General features: G+C 30.5%; 1 protein-coding gene across 1 annotated transcript; it reads left to right on the top strand.

Moving 5' to 3' along the window:
• The first annotated feature begins 2,846 nt into the window (after positions 1-2,846).
• On the top strand, positions 2,847-5,966 carry LOC123920097 (piriformospora indica-insensitive protein 2-like). Its single transcript, XM_045972234.1, has 2 exons — positions 2,847-3,502; positions 4,626-5,966. Exons 1-2 carry the CDS (start codon positions 3,281-3,283, stop codon positions 5,847-5,849), a joined length of 1,446 nt encoding a protein of 481 aa, XP_045828190.1. The 5' UTR covers positions 2,847-3,280; the 3' UTR covers positions 5,850-5,966.
• The last annotated feature ends 9,340 nt before the right edge of the window (positions 5,967-15,306 follow it).

Below are 15,306 nucleotides of genomic sequence, written 5' to 3'. Positions count from 1 at the left end.
CAAAATAAAGCAACAAGAGAATACTGTACCAAAATTTTAACGTAGAAAGATGTGAGAGTAAAAAATCATAGGTCATTCGGATCAAAAAAATAAATCAAGTATAATCAAATAAGGGTATAAGAAAGTGATGCACAAACTAGTACTAACAACTAATAAAACAACAAAGCAAACCAACTTACAAAACAAGAACAAGCTGAAAAATCTCCAAAAACCTAAAAAAATACTCAACCATCTGAAAGTATACCCTTTTTGATTATCTATATATATAGCCAAACACCAATTTTTTTTCCTCACCAAACACCTGAGTTAGTCCACACTAAAAACTACGTATCTGTTTGATAACACAAATAAAATACCTTATAATGTACTAGTATTAAATTAGTTTATAAGCTTTTACAAAAAAAATATTAATTTATAACCGTGATACAACAAAACATGTTGGGTAAGAAGTTTATTTTTCCAGTGGCTTACGACTTTTATCGATCGAGATGCTATTTCCATCATTTCTTTTTTTTTCGGTGAATGATGCTATTTCCATCATTAACCTTATCATTTTATACTTGTTACTTTACCCTTTTGTAAAACAACGTAACCATTCACAAGTAGTTTTGTTTCCAACAAAAAACCAATTGCAACTTGTTAGAATAAAATATTTTCTTTAAATCTTAAAGTCAATCATGTTAATTATCAAGAAATAATGTATAACCATAAGTAGAAGCGTACCTGAGTTTACCCGTTAATGGATTGAAGGTTACCGGACACCGGATATGTGATATTTCAACTGTAGAATTTCTTATGGGCTCATTGAATCTCCTCTGATGAAGATGAAGAAAAAAATCTGATGAGCCGCCGTTTTCACGTTATGTATACAATTGGGGACCATAACCTCTATAAACAACCTTAGAGTTATTTCGTAGTTTTCAATATTCTAATTTGGCCCCCCATCAAGTTAGATATTGACTTATGACATCTACACAGTAAATTTTAGCCATAAACTTATTAATTCGACCACTACAACTTTGGCTAATTACATAATGGCCCTAACAAATGTAATATTATTATTGTGACCCAAAAAATAAAAAATCCTAACACAACTATCCCACTATTACGTAATTGTAATCCATGTTCACTATAACCCTGCTTGATAAAAATAAGTTATAAGCTAGTTAATAATCGATTTTTTTTTTTGGTTCATTCATTATTCATCATAAACTGATTTTTCATGAACTACCATAATAAACTTAGCAACACCATATATATATATATAAAACTTATTTTTTTTAATAAACTATTTTGTATAAACATAAAAATAGTGAATTTATTTTTTTGGTATTTAAAAATAGTGAATTTAAACATACTCATGATCATGGAGTGGAATTGATATTCATATTGGTGTGGCTACAAATTTTGAGAACAAAAAATAGACCAAACGGGTTTTATTATTGGGGTACAAAGTATGGTCCAAAATTCTGAACCTAAACTTACAGTCTGTAAACATAGCAATGTGATTCACTTACTGCATTGTCCTTTCTTTTTCTCTTATAGCTTAAACGACGGTGCTGTCAAAAAAAACCACTATACCTAAAACACAAAGACAACGAGGCACAATAACGGATAAAAGCTTCATTTGTCTTGCATTGCATGGATAATGGTCCCCTCTTTCTACCATACTCAACCTAACCTAATTCACTCACCTCCATACACTTTTATTCAACTAATTCTTTTCATTTAACTTTAATCTTTGTATCCATTATTATTCTCTTCAACTACCTATTATATCACTTTAATAGTACCCTAAAGTTGTGACTAATGCTTCTAGATACATAATTCCAACTATATATTAATGATCACTTGGTACCACTTGTATAAATGATCTAGCAATCTAGGCTCTATATATTTCATATTTTTATACCTCATTATTTCTCTCAATTTTATTTTTTCAAGTATATCTAATTCACTTCAATAATGCTGCTACATATTGTTACTCATCTAAATAATTAATCTAGCAATATATAATAAAAATTTAGTTATTCCCTTTAATAGCCTTCTAAAGTTGTGACTTGTGAAGTTGTGAGTAATGCTACATACATAATTCCATCTATGTGTATGTATATGTATGGTTTCATTTTTAGAAAAGATAAAATTGATTAGATATAATTTTTTTTAACATGTTTGGTTTCTTTAGAGTTGATTAGATCGAACATACGACTTCTGATATACTACCCAAATCCCACATTATCAAATCAAACCTAATAACTTTTTTAGAGTTGATGCTATTTGAAGTTAAAAATTGCAGTTTCTAATTTTAGAATTAATTTGCACATTCAAATTTATTATTCAACACTCACTTTTATATGAATGTACCTAAATATATATTCAACTCAATTTTCATATAAATTCAATTATAGTAACACTCTTGCTCATACAGTATAAATCATCTAGCAACCTAGTAGTATCTAATAAAATTCAATTATTCCCTTCAACTGCCTAAAATACTTTAATAGCCTCCTAAAATAATGACTAATACTACTACATAATTTACTAGCTTATATAAATAAATCTAGTAATCTACTAGTATCTCTAATAAAAATCAATTATTTCCATCAACTACTATTTAATAGCCTCCTAAAGTTGTGACTAATGCTACTACATTATTCCAACTATACATTTTATTTTACTCCATAATTCCAACTATACATTAAACACTAGTTACTAATATTTCATATAGTAACAATAATCTCACTAATCTATAGTACAGTATTAGTAATAAAATTCAATAGTAAGACAAATACATATAGGGTGTGCAAATTGCATAGAATAGGTACAGAAAAAGGAAAGCCTATTTTTGCCATTCATATTATAGACCTCACAGAACTCTCTGATCATATATTAAATTAAAGCCATTGTTATTAATTATTATGACTTTATTATATCTTCGAGAACTGTGATAACAAGATTTTATGTTCTTCCTTTTTTTATTCTTATATTTACATATTTATATACATATATTCTTATATATATATAAATACAAGTTCATTCTTCCTTAGTTTTTTCCCTAAACACAAGGAAGAAAACACAGGTTATCAGGCTTTGTTGTTCAGCTTTTTTGTTTCCTTCATTCTCATTTTTTCCTATTTTTCCTGTTCAGTTAAGGCATATTTTCAGGATCTTGTTTTTTCTTTCTCTTTTCTTCTTCTCTGCTATTATATCTTAGCTTTTTCACTAAGAGAGAAATGTTCATATAATCTTGTTTTTGACTCATTTTTGACTCAAAAACAACATGATGAAGTGCATTAAAGCTATGATTAGTAGTTTCATTTTGGTTATGATTATTTTCTCTATGAATGAAAAATGCTATGGACAAGAAGAAGATTCTTATGGTGTTACTCCAATGGAGAAAACAGAGTTGAATGCTCTGTATTCTGCAATTCAAGGTTTTGTTGGTAATTCATGGAATGGCTCAGATCTCTATCCAGATCCTTGTGGTTGGACTCCTATTCAGGTACATTTATTTTTCACCCATATGTACCTTAATACTGTAAATAGTCTAATCAAAAACACCTTTATACTGTGCTACAATATCATGTTTTTTTTTTTGGGTGCCCGTCTCCTCGGGGAGGTCACTTGGTTGAGGAGTGAATTCTCAACCTCGAGAAACTCGGTTCAAGACCCGGCACCGAGAAAGAGAATATCATGTTTTTGGTAACAGTTCAAGTTTATGTTACCATTGTTTTTTATGAGTTTCTAAGTTAATTGTCTTTCTAGTAAGATATACTTTCCTCCTATCTTAATTATAAATTATAAACAAAAGTTTATTTTTCAAATTTATGGAACAATTAATCTATTTAATCTACAATATAGATAAAATACATCAATTATTCAATAAACATCAATAAATCTCGGAGTAGTAGTAGTTTTTTTTGGTAACTATTATTAGTATTATTTATTTACTTCATAAATGAGGCTTTGGACTTAATTTTGTGAATGAATTATGAGGTGAACTTTTCTTTACATTATGCTTAATTACAAATTAAAGTGGATTTTTTTTTTTTAGTAAATCAGCATTTTAGTCTTTGAAATTATACCGAGTTAACAATTTAGTCATTTTTCTAAATTTAGGATGACAATTATAAAAGTTTTATAGAGTTTTTTTTTTTTGACAAGAAAAGTCTTGTAGACTATTCAAGACAATAAGAATGATTTTATTGATTTTGATGGAAGCTAATAAGATTTTTTGCGGGAGATTGGAGAGACCGATTAATTGATGTTCTTTAATTTAACGGACTAATTTGTTATTTCGTAAATTAAAAAGGCTATACAGCTCGATTATTACACTTTCAAGAACCAAAATGTTGATTTACTAAAATAAAAAAAAATTAATTGCAAGTTTAATTGTAGTAGTACTGTTTAACTGTTGCATGTCAATTGTTTTACAGCAATTGTCTTATCCTTATCTCCCCTTTTCTAAAATTTTATTGGCTACACAGTAAATGATTACATGATGACATTTAAACCATGTAACAGAAATTTCAGAACTTATTCAATTCAATATCTGAAATTATAATTATTATTTTTCAGAACATAATGTTCAATTATTTATTTATTTATGTAATTTTCTTCTGCAGGGAGTTTCTTGTGATATATTCAATGGACTTTGGTATGTAACAGTAATCAACATTGGACCTATTCATGATAATTCACTAGTTTGTGTTAATGATAATTTGGAATTTAAGCCAGAATTATTTCAGCTTAAGCACCTTAAAGTTCTATCATTCTTCAACTGTTTTCAATCACCAAATAGTCTTCCGGTCTCAATTCCGACTGAAAATTGGGAGAATCTTGCTGAAAACGTAGAATCCATAGAGTTTAGATCAAATCCTGGTCTCATTGGTAACATTCCTTCAAGTTTTGGTTTACTCAAGAATCTTCAATCATTGGTATTACTAGAAAATGGTTTATCAGGTAAAATACCTCAAGAAATTGGAAATCTTGTGAAATTGAAGAGATTAGTTCTTTCTGGAAACAATTTTAGTGGCAATATTCCAGATGTTTTTGGAGGGTTAAGTGATTTGTTAATCCTTGATTTAAGCAGAAATTCATTATCTGGAAATTTGCCTATAACAATTGGAAGATTAAGTTCAGCATTGAAGATTGATTTAAGTCATAATTTTCTTGAAGGGAAGTTGCTTAATGAATTTGGTAATCTTAAGAATTTGACACTTATGGATTTAAGGAATAATAGATTATGTTGTGGATTGGTTTCATCTTTACAAGAAATGAATTCATTGGAAGAAATGGTTTTATCAAATAATCCATTAGGTGGTGATATAAGGAACTTAAATTGGAAAAATCTTCAAAATTTGGTGATTTTGGAACTCTCTAACATGAATTTGACAGGTGAAATTCCTGAGTCATTATCAGAATTAAAGAAATTGAGATTTTTGGGACTTAATGATAACAACCTTACAGGTAAGCTATTACCAAAGCTAGAATCACTTCCTTCTCTTAATGCACTTTACTTAAGTGGAAATAATTTCAAAGGAGAAATTCAATTTTCAAAAGGGTTTTTTGGGAAATTGGGAAGACGTTTTGGTGCTTGGAGTAATCCTAAACTTTGCTATCAAGTTGGAGTAATGTCAACAAAAAATGTTCCTTATGGAGTAAAGCCATGCCATGACCAAGAAGAGGTTCATTTGGTAAAATCAAATGCCAAAAATGAGATCATCAATGGTGATATCAACAATAATTCCAATTCCATAGTCTCTATGGGATTTTCTTGTTCTACTACTAGTGGAAATTTCTGGTGGGCTTTTATGATTTTGGGTTTAGTACATAGTTTTTTAATTTAGTAATGAAAAATTGTAAGTTGGGTTCTTAACCTTTAATTTAGGTGTTACATTACAACAAGTTGTATGTCTTTTTTTTTTATATATTTTATTCTAACATAATCTAATAGTCTTGTCAAATTGTTAATTGTCTAATTTTCTTTAATATTTGGTTTTTAGATTTTTTTTTCATTTTGTTCAAAAATTTTGTTTTTTTTTAAGAAACTAAAACATAATTAATGATATTTTATCATTTGTACTTTTACAAAAACTAAAATATTTAACCAATCGTTAGTTGGTTTAGTGGTGATTGATGCTGAACTTGATAAGGATGATCACGATTCGATTCTCCTCAACTGCGATCGAGAGAGACTGAAACTATTTGATATCAGAACTGACTCCCGAACTAGATAGACGGTGGACCAGATACTAATGGTGAAAACAAAAAACTTAAGTTATCAATATTTATTATTTATTAATCATATATAAAACTATAAAAGACCAAAAATTATGTACGGATGGAATAATGTTATTTCCAATTGCATGAAAGATTTTTCATTCTCAATTTTTCACATAGTACTATTGCCTTTGCTATGGTCAACAAGAAAGTTTGAGGGACCGTTTCTCTAATGGAATGTGTATGAGAGTAACGCCAAAGGCAATTACGTAATTTTTGCAGACAATTCTGCACTGGTAGCTGGTTGAAAATCATATACACATGGGACTATAATGTATAATCTGTGTAACTATTGTACTATAACAATATATGGTCTTAGTAGTGTTTTGTTTCCTATGCTTTTGTTCATGTTAATTGAGACACTATACTATTATATTACTACACCTTGTTTTAATTCATTTGTGTTTTGTATAAAATACAACAACATAATAATAGGCCAAAATTGAGTAGTTTTTTTGTGGTTAGAATTGAGCATCTTCAAGTACAATGTAATGGCAAGTTGAGCTTTCAATTGCATATAGACAAGAAGAATCATCTGCAACATTATCAATTTTTACCCTTACTGGATTTTATTTTATTGTTTGATATAGTAGGAAGGAATAGTATTAGTAGTACATTACACTTTATTTTTCTGTGAATATTTTAGTATTTTTTGCCATGTACAAAATGATAATTTTTTTAATATGGATCACCTGAAGCCAATCGATGTTCTAGTGTACGAGTAGTAGAAGGGAAATATGCATACGTGGACTTGATTGGAGTTTCTCCATTTGTGGGATTGACGACTCGAGATTTTACTGTTGGACAGATGATCCTCAAAGTTACTTCAAGTAAAATGGTCAAACATGAGAGGACATGTTCTGACAATCAACATGCATTTATACCTTGTACATTTGACACTTTTGATTTCCTAAACCAGATGCTATAAATATTTTAAAAAGAGTTCAAAGAGTCATAATTTTTTACTTCTAGCAAGGATTATACATGGTGGTTAGGATTTTTAAAATTTATGATAATTTTAATCAATGATCAATGGTTGACTATTTATGAAGATGGTCAACTCTAAAGAGTCACATGTAAAAAAAGTTACTATGAGGAAATAGAGAAATTGGAATGAGACTATATAGTATTTTTATGTTTTTACTTTGAATGCAAGACGGTTATGAATTTAATGTGAAAGTGAAATGTGGAGGATTAAGTATGTATGTATAGATAGAGTGTGTGGTACATAGAGTAGCTTTTAATGGACCTTAGGATTAAAGAAATGTATTATGAGTTTGGGTTTAAGTCTGGCATATGGCAGATCTGTGGTCTATTTGTTCAAACTTGGTTTTCAAAATTGTTTTCAAGGTATTAAACAATGTACAATAAGAGAGCAAAATTGAATGTTCCTCATCTTTATTTGTTGGAATTTCTTTATATTCTGTTTCCCTCAAGGAAACTTTGGTCTCAATCTTACCACGTTTGTGGTTGCACACTTGGACTTGGTTTGTCCTTTTTATTTGGTGGCTCTAGAATTTACTACAAAGGAAAGAGAATAGTGGCGAAGCTAGCTCAAAAAATGGAGACGGGTTGCTATAAATATAAATCGAATACAAAAAAAAATTACTAAAAAAAATAATCATATTGAGGGTGCATCTAACTTGAATATCTAAAAATAGTCAAAAGATGGACCATTACAATTTTTAATAAATACATTTTTAAAATATATTATGAAATATATTTTATGTCAATTCATGCGTAAACTTGATTCTTTTTAATTAGTTCTTGTATTTATGTTTATAGTATTATATGAATCTCTTTAAAAAAAAAATTAATGTTTTTTTAATAAAAGATTGATCAAACATGAATTTTTATACACTAAAACTCTATTTTAAATAAAAATTTGAGTACTTTATTACAAAATAAATTACACATTTTAAAAACATATATAAATTATCAAACAATAAAACATTTGAAGAGATCCTTCAAAAAGAAAATTAGAAAGGATATTTGATAATAGAGAATTTTATTTTCAGAACTATTAAAGGGAGGTCAATAACCCTTTAAATTAGAATGTCAACTTCCAAAATAGAGGGGGTTTATAATCCCCGCACACTGAATGCAGATTTTGGCTCAAAAAATGGGGTTAGAGACTCCCGTAAAACTGGAAGCAGACAGAATATTTAGCGGGGGTTTTAAACCGCAGCTAAATAGTATCAAAACCGCCGCTATACTACATGTATATGAAAAAAAAAAGTTGGGGCGGGTCATGGCCCTGCCCGAGGGCTCCGCCCGTGAAAGAGAATACATGGAATGAAGCAATAATAGGGAAATGGATTAGTTTTCCTCGAGATGTAATGTAATCTAAATTAGTCGTATCTTTAATCATGTTTGATAAAGTTAAAACACAAATTATACATTCTCCTCTACAAGATTTGATCAAAAGCAAACAAGATTTTACTACATTACAACCGTTGTTAGATTTTTATGTAATTAGTATACGGAAATTCCGACCGTTATTAGATTTTTATATTGTCTTTAACTCATTCATATAAAACTATTTTTTTAATACACATCTTCATACTCAACATTAATGAGTTTGTCTATGTCCATATAGAATTTCTATCCACATGGTGTATAAGTATAACTATGAAGCACATACATTTCTTAAGCGTGTCTGGTGTCAGACACATGTCGATGTCGGACACCGACATAACACCAATATTTATAATTATATTGAATTATGTCATTTTCTTAAATTATCATCTGTATTGACATATACTCATATTATGTCTGATATATATATCCGTAGTTCATAGTATTCTAACTTATAAGTATAAATCAACTCCAAATCCAAAAGACTGTTTTAATATGAGATATTAGTACATATATATAGTTAAAAAAATAGTAACACTTCCATCGAAGATTATTTTGTTTCTCAATAGCCACAACAACCAAACCACTGCCAACCAAACATTGTATGTATGGGGTATGTCTCATGTACTCACAAATGGTATGGACAAGGTTGCACGAGCAAAGTGACTATTTCACATTGTTGCAATATGAACTAACCTAACTCAACTCTATAAAATCAGAATTGAGTATTATTAACCTAACTCAACCCTGTAAAATCAGTTTGTAAGGTGATGATTGCTCTCACTTATAGAAATTGATAGCAGGCAGTCCAGCGGATCATGAAGGAGACTCTGATACCATTAGAGAATTGAGTATTGAGCTTAAGTCAACCATACAAAACCGACTTGTATGGTGAGATTACCCTTACTTATAGAAATTGATAGCACGCAGTCCAGCGGATCATGGAGGAGGCTCTGATACCATCAGAGAATTGAGTATTGAGCCTAAGTCAGCCATACAAAATCGGTTTGTAAGGTGATGATTGCCCTCACTTATAAACTGTTTTGTAGTCGAAAACTTCGACACATTCGAACAAACTTCATTAACTACAAAGAGCCGGTCGAACCCTTCGTCAGCTCAAGAACAACTATACAGGTGAGTTGGGCACCACACTTTAACCCAAAACCTTAAGGCGTTAGGTTTATGGATCATCTCACTTATAAAGTGTTCAACCTCTACTTTTGTAAACAATGTGAGACTTAAACTCACACTTACCACAACAATGTTATACTCCATCAAAATGAAATGCTCCAACGAAACCAGCCTCAAATATAATGAACACCAAACTCTATAGCCAAAACCTGAGTTTTCACATGATTGGAACAACAAATTGACTTTTACAATTTAATAAATATAATAGATCGTTTAATTTGTACAAACAACAAAAGAAATATGGCTTAACTACACATTTGGTCCCTTACGTTTATTTTAGGTTTCAATTTGGTCCCTTACGTTTAAAAAGTATCAATTTGGTCCCTTACGTTTATTTTAAGTTTCAAGTTAGTCCTTTCCGTTAGTTTTGTCACTAACACCGTTTGAATAGTACACGTGTCAGCGTGTCCAAGTGCCACGTGTCAGTCCACGTATGCAAATTGATGCCACATGTGACAAAATTGACGGAAAGGACCAACTTGAAACCTAAAATAAACGTAAGGGACCAAATTGAAACCTAAAATAAACGTAAGGGACCAAATGTATAGTTAAGCAAAAAAACTAATGAGTCGTATTCATGTTTAAAACTGTTAAGATTTGTTGTCTTTTATTGTATCATTGTTATGTTAGGTATATATGTAGGCATCCAAAGGCCATGAATTGGGTCCATGTGTTGGGTCATGCTCAAAGATGAGTAGTTATCAATTGTTGTTGCCAGAGCCAATATTAAATGCCACCATTCTCTTTGAGTTCATCATATGATCTTTTGTAAGTTTCTCAGTATGTAACAAACAGAAAGCAAAATGATATGTCACATGCTGCTTGCAGAATTACCTATCAAAATTAAGGACAAAGACATGTTATAGTTCAAGTTTGGTTACAAACATCAACATTTGGTTTTCTATGTAACATTTTTTTTTTCATGTAACAAACATTTCAGAAACGGTTTTTCATCTAACAAATTTGTGACAAAAACGTGTCACTCTTTATGTGAGTTTATTTATTTACATCTCTCAACTCTTTTTAAAGAAAAAAAAATATTATCTCTCACCTCTATTTAATTTTTTATTTTTATCAAGTAGTTTAGTGGTTAAAATTTCACATTTTAAAATGAATAAATGAAGTGTACAGAGTTCGAATCCCGACACATTTTTATTTTATATTACGTGGTTAAGATTTTACTTGCCAATAATGTGACTTGACGAGATTCATTTCTTCATGGAGATCTATATTATAACCAAGTGGTTATTCGAAGTCTTGGAAAAGAAAAAACAAGAAATAGTTTTTAAAATGCCTAGAGGCCAACCTTACCGGCCCCATTTTATAAGCGAGGTAAACGGGACGAGTCAACTTAAACCACTGAATTTAAAACATCAGTTCAAACTAAGACATTACACTTAAATGGTTATTGAACTTTTCTTAGGACGAATCGTCTGAGAAAACCCACGTTTGATTTCTAATTGAATCAGATACTATTTACCTAGCGGAATTATCCGACTCTTCTCTTAAAGAACAAATGGTTAATAAAAAAAAACCAATTCAGCCCATAAAAAATTATTAGAATATAAAACATGGGTCCCATTTCAGTTACAACATCCATTAAAGAAATTCCACTAAGCAACCTCCAACAGGAAAAAAGGTTAGCATAAATCCCATAAAGAAATATCTATATTCTATATATATATAAAGGATGATAAACTTTGAAACCCTAATTGTAAACCCTAATTCATTGGCCAATCAATGCTTAACACATTTGTCTCATGTCTAATTGTATCTTGCCAACATAGGTTTGTTTTCATCCAATTATATCTTGCCACTACTTGCTTCACAAAGTGCTTCACTAAGTCAACTATCACATGCAACCTTCCTTCTATTACTTGCTTCATGTGACATGTGTATAGAAGTGAAAAAACAAGTGGCATCATGCATGTATGCCTTCACAAAGTGCTTCACAAAGTCAACTATCATATGCAACCTTCCTTCTATTACTTGCTTCATGTGACATGTGTATAGAAATGAAAAAACAAGTGGCATCATGCATGTATGCCAATGAACAAGTGTTTTCCATAGATGAATCCATCAACCCTATATAAACCAACTCCTCCTAAAATTTCAAACCCACAATTTTCACTTTATCTCCTTCAACTCACACACTCCCTCTTCTTTTTTCATTGAATTCTACTTTTTCTCTCCTCTCTATTCATTCACCTTCTTTCTCTTATCTCTCTCACACCTCTCCATCTCTCCACCTCACTCACATTTCTAATCTCACTCTTACTCACACACACCACACACATCAATTTCTTCCCTCTTTACTAGCCTACATAACATTAACAATATAATTATGGTTATTATTGACACTCATACCTATATTCTTCTATATCTATTTATAAATACTTAAAACAAGCAACTAACATGAGAATTTCAAAATAAATGATTAGACTTTGCATCTACTATGTCAAGAATTAAGAGTATATCAACTCTAAGGACTATGATTATTATTGACAATCATACATAGATTTTTCTATATCTATTTCTAAATTCCTAAAACAATCAACTAACATGAGAATTTCGAAAGAAATGATTAGACTTTGCATCAACTATGTAGAGAATTAAGAGTATATCAACTCTAAGGACTATAATAGAAGTGTAGCAACAAATACATCCCAAAAAATGTAAGAATATTGATTTACTCATAGACCTCCATATTGATTTACTCATAGACCTCCAAATTTTGAGTTACAATACATGAAAGCATGGATAAAGAATAGAACAGAGAAAAACAACCACAGATTCATTCATTCATCACCATCTCCTCATACTATTTTTTTTTTCTTCTCAACACAAATTGATGAGATTAAAAACAATAAAAATTGTAAATCTGAAGATTTTTTACATTAAACAAATTCATTCACTTGGTCTATTAATTGAGACACAATCAAAGCAAAAAATGGATTTTTTTTTTTACACACACAGAAGAGAAATTACACAAAAAAAAAAAAACTAATTTAACAGTGCACCTTGCATCTGCCTCCACCAACACCCTTAACCTGAAATTCAAAATAGAAAAAGAATTAGAAGAGGGATAGATCTAAAAAGAAACAAAAAAAAGGAAGATAATTACCCTTTCTTTAACACTGTTTGTTGTGTTTTTTGCACCTTTATTGTTGATTTGTGTTTAAATCGCAAAAAATAAGGTTTCTACGTAAATTTTTGGGATTTTTTTGGGTGGTTATGATTCCGGCGCGGTGGTTTCGGTCGGAAGGTGGCGGCGGCTCGCCGGCGACTAGCCGGAATCTGAGAATCACGGCGGTCGGTCGCCGGAAAATGAAGAACATGAAGAACTCCGGTTGGAGTTCATTCTTGAGAGAAAGAAGAGAGCAGGAGAGAAGAGAAGAGAGAGAAATTTTTTTCCCAAATGATTTTTTTATGAAGGGTGGGGGTATTTGTACTCATGCAGATCCACTACACGCTCATGCATGATAATATCACCATCATCACCCCCGATCTTCCATCAAACGACCCAAATCTTTCACCCTTTGATCAAATCAGGAACGTCTGATTGATCAGACGGTCCTGATCAAATCCCCTGGTTTTTTGTTTGTGGGCGCACTTTCTGTTGTTGCCTGCTACCTGCACCCTGTTATTCCAGTTTGCACCCCCTTTACGTTTTAATTTAATTGGTTAAATTAATTCATTTAATTTGTTTATTTTGTGTATATATTTTTATTTAAAACCCAAAGATATGAAAATGCCAAAAAACATAAAAAATATAAAAATATCAATTTTCTTTTCTTTACATCAATTTGTATCAAATAATTTTTTTCGTTATGCTCTATGATTTGAACCCTTTAAGTAGTGCACATAAATTATAACTCTCTCTATGATTTGAGCCTAAAACTTATGAATCTCTTTGTACTTCTTGATCATATTATCAATGATTATATGAATGATTTTTAATTTCATCATCTTAACGTACTACTCATGGGAAAATTAAATTACTGATGCTCTTCGGCAAAAAATAAATTTTATACATGTCACGGGTCTTGAAAGCTCCACTATAAAATTTGGTGTGAAGCTTTGATTAATTTGTTTTATTATGGCGCTCCCCAATTAGCCTCCAATCAAATATTCAGAGCATCCTAACCTAATATGCTTTAACAAATGAGTGAAATGTGATAGTTAAAATTAGGAATTTATAGTGTAAAAAAAAAAAATTAGGAATTGAACTTTTGTCAAAAAAAATTGAAATAGGAATTGAACTCTCACACTTACAAGAATTTGTAAAATCATGCTATATTAATTCTCTCTTGATGAACCCATACCAATTACTCAAATATTGCTGATAAAAATTTATAATTCATGATATTGAAAATATTATAAAGCACACCATTCATAGTCATTTTATAATCACAATTACAAATTATTACTGATAAAAAAATTATAATTGACTGGAGATGATAATTTTTATCACTAACAAAAAACATTTAAATTACTATTACAAGTTTTTTTTAATAATACTATTACAAGTCATTACTGCTAAAAATTTATAATTTATCGAGGAGATGACAATTTTGATCGCTGATAAAACTTTGAAGATCACTATTACAAGTTATTGCTGATTAAAAATTATCATTCACGGGAAAATGACAATTTTGATACCTGATAAAAGTTTTAAAATAACTATTATAAATTAGAAGTAACTTATGCTTTAATAATAGGTTATGCCTTTTGAAGGTAATCGTTAAAGCTACGGGTTTAATAGAGATACTTGAAGTATATATGGGGTGGGGAGATTAAATATCATATCTCTAATCCTCTTGATTGTGGCGCACGATTGTTGCGACATGATACTATTTCAATTGCGACGTAAATGATGTCCCCCTTTGATAATTCCCGCATGTTCATGACTAACTTTTTCGGCTAATAGCATCCATGATTGGTATATAAATGATGTCCCCCTAAGAAATTTCCATATGCTTATGACTAATTACCTCGGCGCATAACAACCATGATTGGTATAGAAATCACGTTCCGGCGAACCCGTGCAACGCACGGGCAGCCGACTAGTTCAAATAATAATTGGTATAGTTAGCTTAAAACTAAGACATTTCTTTTTGGCATCCCCACAATGTTTAACATCTACTAAACTACGTTTCAAAAAAAAAAAATCTACTAAACTAAGCAAGCTCATGACTCATGGCCTTGGACAAATTGTGCCAAATTGTTTGGATTCGGCCCAACTAACTTGCTATTTGTATCCACCCTGACACTTTTTGCATCATCCATTCCAAAATAAGCCACACCAACTAATTTAAAAACCAAACCGAAGGTTAAACCATTGTGTGACTTAGGGTTATGGTTAACCGACGGCCAATTCTAACATGCACAAGTGCATCATGTCTTTCATGGTGCATAAGTTCACGAATTGTTATATCGAATACGAATTTTACAAAATTCACCATTGAATTGATA

The sequence above is a fragment of the Trifolium pratense genome, linkage group LG1 (assembly GCF_020283565.1).
Source record: "Trifolium pratense cultivar HEN17-A07 linkage group LG1, ARS_RC_1.1, whole genome shotgun sequence".
NCBI lineage: Eukaryota > Viridiplantae > Streptophyta > Magnoliopsida > Fabales > Fabaceae > Trifolium > Trifolium pratense.
This window is presented reverse-complemented; position numbering and strand designations above follow the sequence as displayed.